The sequence below is a fragment of the Idiotropiscis lumnitzeri genome, chromosome 17 (assembly GCF_059441095.1).
Source record: "Idiotropiscis lumnitzeri isolate Australia: NSW breed Sydney's pygmy pipehorse chromosome 17, RoL_Ilum_1.0, whole genome shotgun sequence".
Classification (NCBI taxonomy): Eukaryota; Metazoa; Chordata; class Actinopteri; order Syngnathiformes; family Syngnathidae; genus Idiotropiscis; species Idiotropiscis lumnitzeri.
In genome coordinates, this window is record NC_142407.1 from 5,828,539 (window position 1) to 5,843,734 (window position 15,196).

General features: G+C 40.2%; 1 protein-coding gene across 6 annotated transcripts in view; it reads left to right on the forward strand.

Annotated features, from left to right (window-relative positions):
* The first annotated feature begins 4,323 nt into the window (after window positions 1-4,323).
* stk32a (serine/threonine kinase 32A) overlaps window positions 4,324-15,196 on the forward strand; it is a 50,304-nt gene continuing 39,431 nt past the window's right edge. The window contains exons 1-3 of one of the 6 annotated variants that reach the window (XM_088280067.1): window positions 4,324-4,383; window positions 8,322-8,686; window positions 13,827-13,882. In XM_088280067.1, the coding sequence (XP_088136193.1) occupies window positions 8,635-8,686; window positions 13,827-13,882 (108 nt within the window). In that variant the 5' untranslated portion in view covers window positions 4,324-4,383; window positions 8,322-8,634. The other 5 variants (XM_088280068.1, XM_088280069.1, XM_088280065.1 and 2 more) reach the window with 5 other exon arrangements.

Below are 15,196 nucleotides of genomic sequence, written 5' to 3' on the forward strand. Positions count from 1 at the left end.
ACGCGGCAGACTCCGCCCACACCCGTAAGGGAACTGTAGTTTCTTTGTAAGAAAATCCTCGTCCTACTGAACGCCGTGCAAGGTGAAAGGGGACTTCATTTCCGGGTTTGGAACACGAAGCGTCGTTTTGAACGTTGACTTTTAAAAAGGAACAATTTAGCATAAAATTGATATATGGAGCGGTTCTGACCGCTACTATCACTTACGATGGAAGTATGATGGGTGCATGATATCTAAAAACAGTTTATTAACTGGGGTGTACATAAAGTACTTTAGTGACCTCTGGTGGTAGAATGGGCCCATTTCTTATTCACTCATACATTCATTCAAACTTTAAGTAAAGCAGCTGAGAACAGATTCTCTTTTACAATGCCGACCTGGCTGCAGACAGCAATGTAAAACACAGAAAAAATAACGCAAATAAATAATTTAAAATATCGTCAACAAACTGTACAGTGCTATGTATACAAATCGTGCATAAAAAACGCCACCACCATCACTAAAACCACAACTACCACTACTACCACAACTACTACTACCACTACTACTGCTAATACTTCTAATAGTACTAATTATAATAATCATAATAACAAGCATAATAATAAACAGCAAAAACCTTTCTACTCCAGTCAAAATGCACCATACACTGAACCCAACCCTTAACTGTTAGGTGAGAGAGATGAGTCTCGTTTGAACAGTTTGAGAGTGCTGAGATCAAAGATAATGTGATCACAGCATGCATAACCTCACTTAAGACAAGCAGATTTTAAAAGTAACCATGCAACTGAAGTTCTCCAAGAGCCAATAGTTTGCCAGTTGGCGAGCAGTTGACGCACTTACAGGAAGATGGGTTCATAATGCAAAGCACAAAACATAAATTAAAAAAAATGGACATAGAAGATAGCAGACATAACAAACCTTAAAATATTCTAAGACATATACAACACAATATAACAAAAAACAAACACAGTTAACAGCGAAAAAAAAAACTGGCTAAGTCGTCTCAAGCCAAGGACTGAAATGTGTTTTAAAGTTTTCATCTTTAAACTGGTGTGACTTTTTACTTGGACTTACCTGAAAGTGCCAATAACAGCCAACGCACACATCGTAATCACTGTTATAAAATGCAACTTGTATAATGTTGGGTTTTGCAATAAAATAAAATATTGAGTGTAATTCAGCTTGCAAGAAAAGACGTGGGTCTAAGATTCTTCCACAATTATCTATAATGTGCATGGTTCACATTTACATGCATAGTTCACATTTACGTCCCATACATTCTTATTTGTTTTGTGTCATCACAACTAGCAAGAATGGGAAATGTGAACACTGCACTCATTATTAAAAATGAGGCAATAGAGTTGAAATTTCTCTTCAGGCTGTCAAAAGTCCTTTTCGAATGAAGCGTAGTGAGCATCTCATTTACATGTCTCATTTTCTCCCTGCAATTAATGCAAAGGTTATCTAACAGATTAATTGCTAAATGAACAGTTCTTGGCAGGGTGACCCGGCCAGTCGGGTGATGTTTCTCTGCTCATTAGTAAGCCACATGAGTGTCATTGTTTTAACCAATTGTATTAAAGATGGTTTAATCCAACCATTTCGCCTACTTCCTTCCTTCGGTATACCTGCATGAACGAATGACATGCAATAGAAGAGCAGTATCATAATTATTTTGAAATGGGGTTGGGTGATATTAAAATTGGAAATTAGAATTTTGTGAGTCTGATCCAATCTTGGATTTTATTTTGAGGTTCTATGGATTTTATTTTGAGGTCAAAGGAAAAAAAACCCTATCGGAGGAAAAACTAAACAAATTCACCTTTAATGAATGAATGAATGCTGAAAAGTTTGATTCATTGATGTAATGTGTCATCATCCACACCACTTATCCTGTACAGGGTCGCGGGGTGCTGGACCCTATCCCAGCTGACGATGGGCAAAAGGCGCACTACACACACCGACACCATCACTGAGCAGGAACCGATCCCACGATGCCCGTACACAAGTCAGGCGAGTGTACCACTACACCATCAGTGATTTGTGTTTTACATTTAAAAAAGAAATCCCACACATCAAAATGATGTTCAGTTCCCTATGCAGTTGAGTATATAAACGCCCCCTGTCCATATCTTGTCATTTATTATTCCAGTGCTTCTCAACTGATATCACCTTGCGATGCCCTGTTTTCAGAGGTGAAGAGAAAACTATAATAGAGTGGGAGAAAAACAAAAACAATACGATTTGGTAAAGGGCACAATATGGATTTTAAAAAAAAACTCTGCCAACAGGCATACATTAATAAACAACACAGACTAGCACATGAGGTCAGGGAGTGTCAGGGTGGGCAGAAGGCAGACTTTGCAGCCATCAGGCACCACCACATCCCATTCCCCAAGTGCACCATAATAGAGGATAGGTGGGGGGATTGTGGGGGAAGCCAACAAAGGCATTGATATATAGGGTTGTGTATTACATTTACAGAGTAAAGTACTGACTAGCGCACAAGCGTGACATTTCCTGTCACTTATATATGTTCCATATGGGAACGTAATATGCCCCTGCAATGTATTAAAAATGCAAACATAATACAAATGTTGTCTGTGACCCATCAGTTGGCAATCACTGTTTTGTATTACCTCTCCTCCTTATGTAGACAGCTGGCAGTTGCAGGGCACATATAAACAAGCAACTGTTCACACCCACATTCACAACTAAGAACAAGAATTTGGGTTTAGATTCAATCCAGAAACTCTCCACTGTCAGTCAGATATGTTAACTACTACCGCGTCATGCATGGCCCAGCCACTGTATGAGGAAATAGAGCAGGGGTGTCAAAATCAAATACACAGCTTGAACTTGAACAAAGTCGCAGGCCAAGCTTTTACTTTTTTAAAAACAATCTAAACGCCGATTTTTTTATTGCACATTTTTATTACAAATGGTTTTATTAATGAAATGCAATGTTTAGTTTTTAAAATTACTATTATAATTTTGAATGTTACAATTATCATATAGAATGCTTGTAATTATCATATAGAATGTAAACTGGTATCGTAGTCATTTGGTATAGCCCCGCGGGCCAAATATAATTACACTGCGGGCCAAATTTGGCCCATGTGCCAGAGTTTGCCACCAAAGAACTAGAAGAACTGCACCACAACTAGTTTTACCGAAACTATACAAAATGCCCCACAGGAATCTTTCCCAGATAGGAGAAAGTCGTCATCAGGAGGAAAGGAGGATCAAACAACTTCAAAGTCCTGAATATTTGTAATAATCCACATCATAAACTCTGTTTAATGAGCTATTAAGCAGTAGCCACTCAGCTTCCTGTTTCATGTCACATTGCACTTCCTAACTCTACAGTATATAGTGTCTGCTCATTTGTTTTAAAATACAAGCCAACCATGTGTATAGTCCCCAGCTGCATGTGCCACTGTATGACAAATATTATTTTCCCACAACATGATCCTTTAGAAAGATGTCAACACATCTTGTTTGGTGGTTGTCGCAAAGCAAGCAGCAGGTGTGTTGCCGTTGGCTTTTGTCACAACTGGTTAACACCTCTCATTATTTCTCATACTCGCCAGGCAGCTGCGACAAAACAACAGATGAGTCATTAGATGCAGAGTGTGACACTACACAGCCAAAAGTATTGGGTCAATAGACGTGCATGAACGTGGACGTAGAGGGAAGCAAGTTCCTCCCAGATTTCGTTGTGAAACTTGATGGAACACAAATGGGCCTTCCCTAAACTTTTAGATTAGCCTACAATGTCTTGATAAAATGAAACAAGTGTGGATGGACCGTAATGCATAGGAGTGTGCAACTTTGCAATGGAAAAGCATTACCTCATTATCAAACGAAAATTTCTACAAAAGATCAAATTTAAGGAAAAACATCTGTTTACACTCAGTACTACTTATACTTTAAATAAATGCCTTTCACATCACTAATGTTATCTTTCCGCATCACAGTCAACTGGACAGAATATTTCTTGTACTATGCAGGATTTACAGCAGCTTGGGGGTTCGTAGCAAAGATGATCTCCTTAATATGCTTAATGGAATATGAATTACTCAAATGAGATGAATTTGCATGAAAAATCCCACATGGCCAATCAAAGCTAAAATGTTCGTGCTGTACCGTTTTTCTATCGATAGAGGGAGCCACTTTCACACACTGTACATACTAAATCCACCTGTTAGCGCTGTTTATACTCTGTTTAAAAAAAATAAAAAAAACAGTCGTCCTAATCCAATCCAGATTTGAACTCTGACTGACTTTCCGCTCTCCTTGACTAACAAGGAAACGAATGTAGTTTCAAAACAGGACTTGCCTGCTGAAGCAGCTGGGTTGCCTGTCTCTTTCTCTTTCCAGGTAGGATAAAGCATGTCCTTGTCCATGTCATCTTTAAAAGAGTGTCTCACTTCAAAATGTCTGGGGAGTAGCTGCTCTGTTACTAAATGAAGGGGTCATCAGATTCATCGCATGCGGGAGGGTGGACAACCCACTTGAAGATTTCTGACTGAGTAAGGATTCGGAGGATTATGAAATTGGTGACAATATGCATATCTATCATCCCATCGTCGACCTTGGACGGCTCACAAGTGACACTATTAATAATACTTAGTGGTTAATGAACTCGGTATGATGTATAATTAATTGGAGTTAGCAGGAATCCGAAAGAGTACAGTTCTCTTTCAAGTGGTATGCGAAAGAACTACCAAATTAAATGCTCAAACTGGGCCGAATGTTACATTGGCTTCAAGTCATTATTCTATTAATCCAGTACAGCACATTTGTTATAAGTACAATGCTGTTGTATTAACTTATATAATTTAGATACAATTTCCATTTAGCTTTTGGGTGCAATAAATTTAACTTGAATACTGGGGACTTGCTGGGCTTTGTTTTCGTGCAATTCTAGCTATTAGCTCTGCACAGAGGTGGGTTAGACCCCGTGTTGGTATTTTGGCAGGCACAGCAGGCGGGCGCTGCATGGCACATGTACAAAGGGGAGTTTTGCGCAGTTAAATGTGTGAACACCGTCAACTTGAAATGGCTCCTCTCATTCCCTTTAAACGAGGCAAGCGAGAGATTCAATACTCTTTGATGAGGCAGGAGAAGTGCCAGTTGGCCAGTAACGTCACATGTGCACAATTTGATACTCCTATTCATCCATCCCTTAAAGGCTCGGGGTTTATTTGGAACCCTGGTGATAAATTATACTCGAATAAGGATACTTTTTAGATGTCAATGTATAGTTTAATTCATTTATTTTTATATTTTTCTTTGTGGAGGGGGTCGTTTTAACAGGCATGCCCAAAGCTGTTAAAAATGTCAATGGCGCAAAAAGCAGTCCATTAGAGTGCGACAAGCTATTACAAGGTCCATTCTCTGAGGGTGCATGAGTAACATCTGCTCGTCACTCAGCGTCACAGCTCCACGATGGTGTGCAGGCGTGCGTGTGTGCGCGCCACCCGAGACGCGTGGCCACGGTGGTGATAAGCACACACCACACATGCAGACGGCTGAGTGGAGGTCAGTCACTCCTTTCTGTAACAAACAGAGCAGACGTCAACCGGAAAACTCCACCCGTTTGTTAGTTATGTCTTCATTTTTGCTTTTCACGTCTTGTCTCGGGTGGCGTGTGCAATGCGTGTCCAAGTGAGGCTTTCAGAGCCGCACTGTTGCTTTCTTGCAAGACGAGGAGGAGATGCTCATAAGCTCCACTTGCAGAGAGGTACGTGTTCCGTACTTGTCCCGCGTGGGTTGGCGACTTTTCATTCAGTGCATGCTTCACCCTTCCTCCTTCTCCTCCTCCTCATCATCATCTTCATCATCATCCGCGCGAAGGGTGTCCTCTGCGGGGAGCTCGGCAATGCGGCTCCGACTAGTTTTGGGAGAATATTTTCACATCTTGTCTCGCAGCCTGTGAGTGACATTGCATGAAGGAAAAAAAAATAACCCTATGCATGTCCCTGCATTTGATCATGCCTTTCATTCTGTTAGAGGACACCATAGCACCCCATCCCATGCAGCCAGAATATGAACTATACATTGCATGACAAAAATGATGGTTGTGCTGCTCAATGCTAAATGATATATTACTTATTTTGTATCGTACTGTGTGTGTGTGTTTCTCTTTCCGACCAAAATGACACTGAGGTATATTGACCCGATCAATGGCATTTATTTGCATGCATTCCATTCCACAGTTAGAAATAAGGGTGCACAATATGAGTTTGGTTTCCTCACTCAATGCTTATTAGTTAGTGTTGTAGCTCCATGGAGGTATAGGTATATGTTCCCAAGATGAAAAATTCAACAGTCTCTAAACTTGATAAGCCAGTGATCATCAAAAATAAGGTATGACGATGTACTTCTGCAGGTCTGAAGATAGACTCCAATTATGAGCACAAACATTGAAAACTGTTGACTCCACAAAAGATAAGATGTTGTGTTGCCCTGATTAAGGTCCTGAACACAAGTTTACTGGATGAGTGATGTGCTGAAGAATGACAGCAGAAAAGAAGGGGATTGTTTTTGAAGTATAGTTGTGACAGCACAAGACTCTTTTCACGCCGCATGTCTGGAAATGGAGTTCAAGTGCAGTTTTGTGAAAAGTGCCGCTATTTCTTGCTTAAACAGTGCTATTTAGAACAAACACACACAGTCCGTCCCACGTCTAATTTGATCTTGGATTCTTTGCTGACTTCAAATCTTCCCATTACGAATTTCAGAAAATAATGAATTGAGATTATGCATTTTGAGCCTCATGAAACGTTTATTGAATGTGCATGTAATATTTTAAATTTGTTTGTAATGTGTGTGAGTCAGTCTCTCTGTGTGTCAGGGTAAGAGCAATATAGGCTTTATGTACAGAACAATATTCTGAGAATCTATACCTTATCCTTTAAAGCACAGGTGTCAAACTCAAGGCCAAATCTGGCCCGCACCCTTATTTTGTGTGGCCCGCAAAGGGCAAATCATGTGCGTCAACTTCCGGTTTCTAGCACATTATTTTCACTTTTAACAACATTGAGATATGAGATATTGCCATTTATTTGTTACCAATCCTCCCCTTTTGAAATAAATTGAAGAATTGTAGAACAAACAATTACTGACTGGCTCCTGATTTCAAAGCTGGCTTTCCATCAATTTGTTGTGTGTATGTTATAACGCAAAGTGATCATACATTTATATGGGTTCACAGTCATAACGGCCCTCTGAGGGAAACCATAAGTACGATGTGGCCTGTCCACAAAAATAAGTTTGACACTCCTGCTTAAGAGGGACCAGTTTACATTATATTCACCGATGTTATGGCGGTTTTATAACCTGACGGCCATGCAAGCAGTTTGGGTCCGATTCCCATTCAGTGCCGTAGTGAATGTAACTATGAATGGATCACCCGTCTCTCAATGATTGACTGGCGACAAATACAGGGTGCAGTGTGCCTTTCCCCCAAAGTCAGATGGCATTGCAGCTTCTTTCTCAACCCTTAACAGTATATACAATATAATACTAAATATGGATCAACAGTTGACATTAATAAACATTTTGCTTTTTGACTTACGTGTAGGAGGCATACTCAGCGGGAAAAGGGTACAGACACAAAAGGGACAAGAAAATGCAAGAGAAAAAAAACCCTCACAAGCAGTCACCTGAGAGATCAGCTCATTCTAAAAGCTTGGTTCATATATCCCTGTTTCTGTGCATTCTTTACTGTTGTTCCCTGAAAACCCGGGGGTCAATATAATAATAATAATAATAATAATAATAATCTTCCCTTTATTAGTCCCACAATGGGGAAATTCGAGATTCGAACCCAGGCCTCCTTGGGAGACTGGGTCCTGAACGCGGCACCTTAGACCACTCGGCCATCCTGGCAGCCAATATACCTCCGAACACAAGATCCTGAACGACAAGTTTTCAGCATTTCAATTCTTGAGAGCCAGAAATACTTCAAGCAAGTTTTACTGGCGTCGAATAGTTATACCTCTGAGTTACATTAGTGTAGCTAGACTGCACCTTGAGCAGTTGCATTTTGCACCAACCAGTTAAGCAGGCTTTGTAAGAGGAAAACGCCAGTACTCCTTTGGCACTCCAAAAACCTTTTAGTATAAACATTTGTGAGACAAGTATGCTTATACTGTCCCAAGTGAACAACTGCTCAATCCTAAAACACTTTTGTTTGACACATGCCGTCCTTATTCTTGATTGTTGTTTGCCTCACTCTGCTACCTGTGCCCCGCCCCTGGCTCCTCCTCCTCATCCACTGAGAGTGTCATGTTTGCCCTCTCCCTTCATAGGTTAGACAGTCACCTGAGAGTCACCACCACATCCACCAGTCTCCTCCCAGGCCTGCCAGAGATATCCCTCCGTGAAGACAGGACAGAAATTCTCCGAGGGGGTGTGAATGTGTTTGCCTGCGTCTGAACAACAATAGTATAGGACTACCCCCTTCTTATAAAGATGCAGGGTTGCATGCGTGTGTGCCAAGGTTGAGAAAAGTGTGGTTTGCGTGTGAGGGGGAGTCGTGCTGACCAGGCTATGAGTGCGTCCCGCCTTTGGATGCTGAGTTGAGCGACGGGAGCTGAACCGGAGGCTGACTGAGGAGTCATCATGGGACTTGGACAGTCCAGCAAGTCTCCCGTCACGAGTGACACAGACGAGGGTGAGTGTCAACTTTGAGGAGCCCCCCCCCCCCCCCCCCCCAAAAAAAAAAAACCCCTCTTCATCTACTTGTGTGCTTCGCTTGTTCAAATATGAATAAAAAAAATACTGTGCTGTGATCCTCAAGCGATTGAAACTGGACTTTGATGAAGAACACATTTCATCTTATACATTAAAAAGGCTTCTAAGGGCTGTAGGCACCGGAAAAAATAATGAAGGTGGTTAAAGCTTAAATGTCTTCTAGAACAAAGAAAAAAATCTGGTTAAACCTCATAATGTGATGATTTAATATGACAGTGCTCCATTCCAGTATTTTTTTTTAATGAAACCATATGGGCTCAGCACTGCAGCATGGCTTATTCATGCATACAATTTTCATATTCATATTTCAAGGAGGCAGCACGGTGGAAGAATGGTTAGCACATCTGCCTCACTGTCAGGCATTGGCATATTCTCCCTGTGCTCGCATGGTTTTCTCATTCTACTTTGTCTTCAGGCCACATTCCAGAAACATGGATGCATATTAGATTAATTAAAGACTTCAAATTATCAGCAGATGTTTGTCTCTCTTTGCACCGAGATTCACTGACAACCAGTTCAGCGTGTCCTCCGACTCTCACAACTCAAGTCAGCTGATAAAGACGTTTTTTCAGTGCTAAAGTGATGATAAAACTATTACTTTCTGATCATTCTGATCTCGTTTTTGGGCAATGGCAATGTAGATCATATTTTAAGTCATCAGAAAGCATTACATCTGAAGTAAAATTTTTACAAACACAGCTCAGCATTTGAATTCCTATTCCTGGTCACATGTTGGTATCTCCTCTGGTGGCGACGAAAAAGTCAAATGGATCGGAACATTCCCCAAGGCCAATGGGAAAAAAAATCATATGCCTGTGATTGTTTGAACTTATTAGAAGAGTTCCTGGGACTGGTGTCACAAAAGCTGTATGGGTATTTCAAAACAAAAACTACAAACTAGAAGTTTTTTCCATTTGAAGTAGCACACTTTACCCCGGCTTTCGTAGCAAGTCTGGCCTCATTGGTCTCATTATCACTCACTTCTTATTGCTTGATGACCTGATACAGAGCATGTGCATATAAAAAGGAAAAAGGTCAATGGCTGCAAAGAGCTGTGACATAGGGGTGCTTGATTATGAAAAGAAAATCAATCAACATTATTTTAGTAATAATTGAAATCACGATTATTCAAATAATTCTTTTTTGGTACGAAGCAAAAATAAATGTATAGATGAAAAACAATATTAAGATGAAGCAAATTTATTTTATTCTAAAATTTGAAAAAAAAATGTGCAAATGCATAAATTGGGGTATGGTTTCCCTGTATAAACATTGTGCATTGAAGTTAATTTGCTTAGAAATTGTCATGGAACTGTAGTGACAAAAAATAAACAAATTCTTTCGAACATCTGCATTTTGAACTCAAGTCTACTTATTAGACAATGTGAAATGAGTAATAGTTTAACAATCTTGTATGTGTAATAATATATATACTGTATATAATATCTCTTTTTTACATTTATGCCAATATTGTAATTGTTGAGTCATAATCATAATAAAATTTTAAATGCCCTACTGTTACATACTCGAGGGTGATTACAATGAAGGCAAAACTTGTATATTGCGGTTTGAACTTTTGAGGCGCCAGTCCCAAATTTTTTCTGACACACCTCATAGAGGCTGAAAGCACTGCTGCTCCTGGGATGACATTTTTCTTTTTTTATTTTAATACAAACACTTTCCCTTATTGCAGAATTGTCACGCGACGAAGAACTAGCATTTTTGGGAGAAAGTTTGCTCGATTACTGTTTGAAGGTGTTGTCCGGGACAACTTTTGGTGTGAAGAGACGCAAATTTGAATGTATTGATCCAAGTGTTTGGCAGCATCCCATGCACTATAAATTAAGTCAGTCTGACATGTTGATTTTATTTGAAGTGGGTTTCTAAATGATAGATCTGACATTTTCATCGTAAACATTTCCCTCATTTAATACAGGGATGGTCTTCGGTCCATCTGCAGCTAAAAATCTTCACTAGACTGAATCGTACCCACGAACGGAAATGTCTCCTTTTCACTAGACGCAACGTTTATCAAATAAAGAAAGCATTTATCATGGCCAATATCAATGCTGCATATTCATTCGGGAAAAAAAATCACTCACACCCAAGTCTTTATTGCGCATTTTGTGGTTAATACGCCACCTCTTGATTCCACGCAGTGAGCGGCACTTCCAAGGAGGCTGCGCTAAAGGCAGGCACATCATTTTGAACGAGATGCAAAGCCCCTCACACCGCAAAGGAAGTAATCCCCCTCTCTCACGTCAGAACCTGGCAGGGCTGTCCTTATGAGGTCAATGCAGATGGGAGTTTCTTGATTGTTTTTTGAAAATTGTTCAACACTGCGCGGGTTTTTTTTACTTCAACTGCTTTGTTACTATATTCCTATATTCTTCTAAAGCCGAAATTAGAGCTCTTCAACCTGCCTTCAGATCAAAATAAGCAAAGGCCACTTAAAGATTAAGCGACCTTATTATTAATATGTTGATCGAGGTTTGTATGAGTGATTTTTCTTCCTTGATCTGGTCAAAAAACGGTTGAGGCTTAAAATTGTAAACGTGAAACAAACCTGTTCAATATTTATGATCGCATATATGTGTGTAGTCAACAAAGAACAGCAACAACAGAAAACTACACTTTTAAAGGGGATGTCAACCCCAAACAATTCTGTGCAATAAAATTTGTGGAATACGAGTTAAGCAGTAAAATTCGCCAGTTTTTGCCATCTCAGTGGCGGCCATTTTGTCACTTATGTCCACTGTAAATGTCATGGTTGCTCACGGCTCAGATAATGACCAATGGCTCAGCTTTTGCAATCAGGTGAGCCGTTTTCGGAAGTTGATTTTGCTGCGAAACTCATATTCCACAAACGTAATATTAATCAGAATGCCATGTTTCGACTATTGAAGCCACATAGGAAATTATTATTGGAAATAAAATGTTTGGTTTGTCTTCCCCTAGAATGACAAAGGATGATTGTGGAGATTGTTGGTGTACCTCATGCGTCTCATTTCTTCACCTTAATAAATTCACAAATGTAAAATGAAGTCAAATACTGTTACCTTTTGGCCCATTGTTAGAGCCCATTTGCAACCATGAAAACGGTATGTTGCGTTTTGGAAAAGAAAAGAAAAATGATAAGCAAGAGCATAATTAACCCTTTGAGGCTTACTGAAGTTGGGTTCCTTGAGGTAGGCCGAAGGTATACGGCCGCTTTTGTGCGATCATGCGTTACAGCAGTCCATCATGCATGTTTGATTTGTGTGGATACGTACTTTTCTCCAAAGATGTTTGGTCAAATTCCAACTTTAAGGCTCAATGTTATGCTATCAACTGGCAAAGTAAAATTCCAGACCTAATTTTCTCTTTCCATTGTCATCACATCTTGTGAAGTCTTTGCGTATGGGGTTACACTTCAGGGTAGTAAGTTTTCCCGGCTTGCGTCAGGGCAGAATCAGATGGTTGTTGCGCAGCTATCCCTTCGCCCCCATGAATTGATCCAGATAGGTGTGTGTGTGTGAGAGGGAACTCTGCCAGGACATGTCGTTGATCTCCTTTGAGGTTGATTTGTGTATCCCCTATGCACTACATATATTTTCCACCTTGAGTAACTAGGCGACTGTGGTTAAAACATCTGTTTACTCCTGATCATGCCTTATTCACCTTGATTCGCCACATAGGCCCGTGGGCTTTGTTGCAGAGGTAGGAGTAACAATGTGAGGGCTGATGTTTGCTCGTGGCTCTTTAACTGGTTTATGAGGTTCAAATAGAACGGATCAACATGTTCCAGGTGCTACTGCAAACGTTAGTAGATTTTCTTTCCTAAATATACGGTATAGCCAATGGTCTAAATGTATTGTAGACGGTTCAATAGATTGCGTTTGCTCAAAATTCTCCCGTCTGAATAATAACAAATGAAACAATGTAAAATGTGTCATTGTCAGTGCAACATATGTACTAGACCCACCATTGTACTTTACTACTGGACCTATTTATTTTTTTTTTTTACAATATCCTACAAAATTCAAGTGATAAATGAAGCTCGACTGGCATACAGACACAAACCACGATGACTCCAATCTCTTGAGTTTAGGGCGAATGATGAAATATGACAGCGGGGATTACACTCGCACAAAGGGAGAAAAAATAATTTAGTTGGGTCACAACCAAAAGCAGCCTTTTGCAGATAGCCAGAGATTTCATCATTCCAGTCTGATTCCTCTGTGTCAATCGAACTTTTACTGACAAGCAAATAAGCAGCTCGGTCCGATGATTCCCACACTCGATGTATGGCTGACAATGTGTCAATTACACTCCTGTTTAGATTGCCGTAATTACATGCTCCGCTGCTCATGTTTCTATCATTTAACACGGTGTATTAAACCATCTGTTAGTACAATACGACAGTCGGTCCATACCGCCACTTACAGGCACAAACTAAGCTGTGTCTTGGAAAACGCCATCAAGCATAGAATCTTGAAGTCGATTAGTGGGGAAATGATAATGTTTATGCATAGTGCGTGTCTGTTTGGCGTGAACCGAATTATGTATCTGTGCGACAATATGAATTGTAAATCAGGCCTCTTGTGGTTCCTATCAAAGTAAATTGACTACACAGTCCAACACAGATTGGGACAAAAGGTGAAAATGTCATGTGGCTAACAGATCAAAATATTAACCGTCAAATCCGTGCAGTGTATGTCGTGTATGAGTCGTTACAGAAGGGCATGTGTGCATTGCTGCAGTGGATGGTCAGATAAGTATGTCAAGTGTCCAGCAGCTGTTCAGTCCTCAGTGGAAGCACAAAGAAGGGAAAATCGCATTCCCTTTGTTGTCATGGGAACCTAACCAGACACAAACAGCCCATCCAGTTTCAAATGGCAGTGCTTGCTGCTGGTTAATGGATGAGAGTGGTGTGTGCGCGTACGTGCGTGAGTTTGAGGTAGAGCAGATTTAAAATAAAAAAAAATAATAAAAAAAAATCAATCAGATCAGTTAAAAAAGTAACAAATTAAAAAACACATTTCATTAATTTAACTCCATTCCTGCTTGTCTATTCACAGTCAATTTTGACCATTTCCAGATCCTCAGAGCAATAGGAAAAGGAAGCTTTGGAAAGGTGAGCCCATTTTTTGTATGTTTTCTGAGTACAATAGTTCTCTTCTTAATGTTTTATGTTGAAATTGTGACGATAAGTAAAAAAATGGAGGTGTGGGATTGAGATGGCCATACAACCGCTCTAAATAAAAATGACAAAAGGGGCAACACAGACAGACAAAAATCCAAAAAAGAATTGTGTTTACACAATTAATCCGATCAGTGTTCATTCAAGGTATGACAGACAATCGCGATCAGATTTGTTAAAATTTCCTTTACTGCTGTTTGAATGAGTGATTAAGACTTTCCCCTGCAGCAAAATTTCAAAATTACTCGGTGTGATTAAGAGGAATTACTTATCTTAATGCTAACATTATTTTATCAACTCCATGGAGAAATATTGTCTAAAAGATCATTTCAAGATAATTTTTATTTTCTACAGTGGATAGTACGCTTGAAAATCATTTGATGTATTATGAATAATATCGGTATCAATCCTGCATTAGTTACAGTCTAAAGAACGCACTCTCTTGTGTTTGAGACCGTCCCACAAAACGAAGACATAATATACTGTGTAATAATTTACATCAGCTTTTTCAGCATGTGCGATGACTTAAAACAATGAGCGCACGGACCAACTGTACGCGGCATCAACATTCTGTCTGACGGCAGATAAGCAGTCTAATCACGGTACATGCAAAGCTGCACAATGGGGGGAGTGATGTGATCAGGGTCTGGCTGATTAACTGTGCCAGCTGCTCCACAGAAGACTCTCTTAGATAACAGATAGCGGTAATCACTAACTGACGCTTGTAGCACAGACGCACGTCTCGGTGCAGCTATCGTCTCCCTGTCAAAAGACAGTAAGCACCCGATACGTCATTTCTTGAATGGCTATCCAAACAAGGTCCAGGTTCCCCTTGAATTTATTTTTACATTACGAAACAAGAGTGACGTCTTGCAAATCTGGTGTTTCATCGCCGAAGGCCTTCACAGATGAGCCACTGATCCACTGGATCTCAAGTGTCTGCAGAAGGAAGTCAAGAGTTCAGATCAAGGAGGCTAGGGAAGAGTACAAAAGGAAGTTGGAACAGAAGATGCAGAACAACATCATGAAGAGAGATGGGATGAAGAGAATCACAGGTTTAAATTCTAAAAGAACCATCCAACCTTTGATACAAAACTGAGTTTACAGAGCCGGCCGGGCAGCTGTGGTAAAAAGGAGCTTGCCGAACAAGCTTCTGTCCATTGTGGATAAACTACAGCATCTACTGCACAGCACCATCCCCAAGTAGAGGAGAGGAGCAGCTTTAGTTACATGATGCTGTTGGTGCCC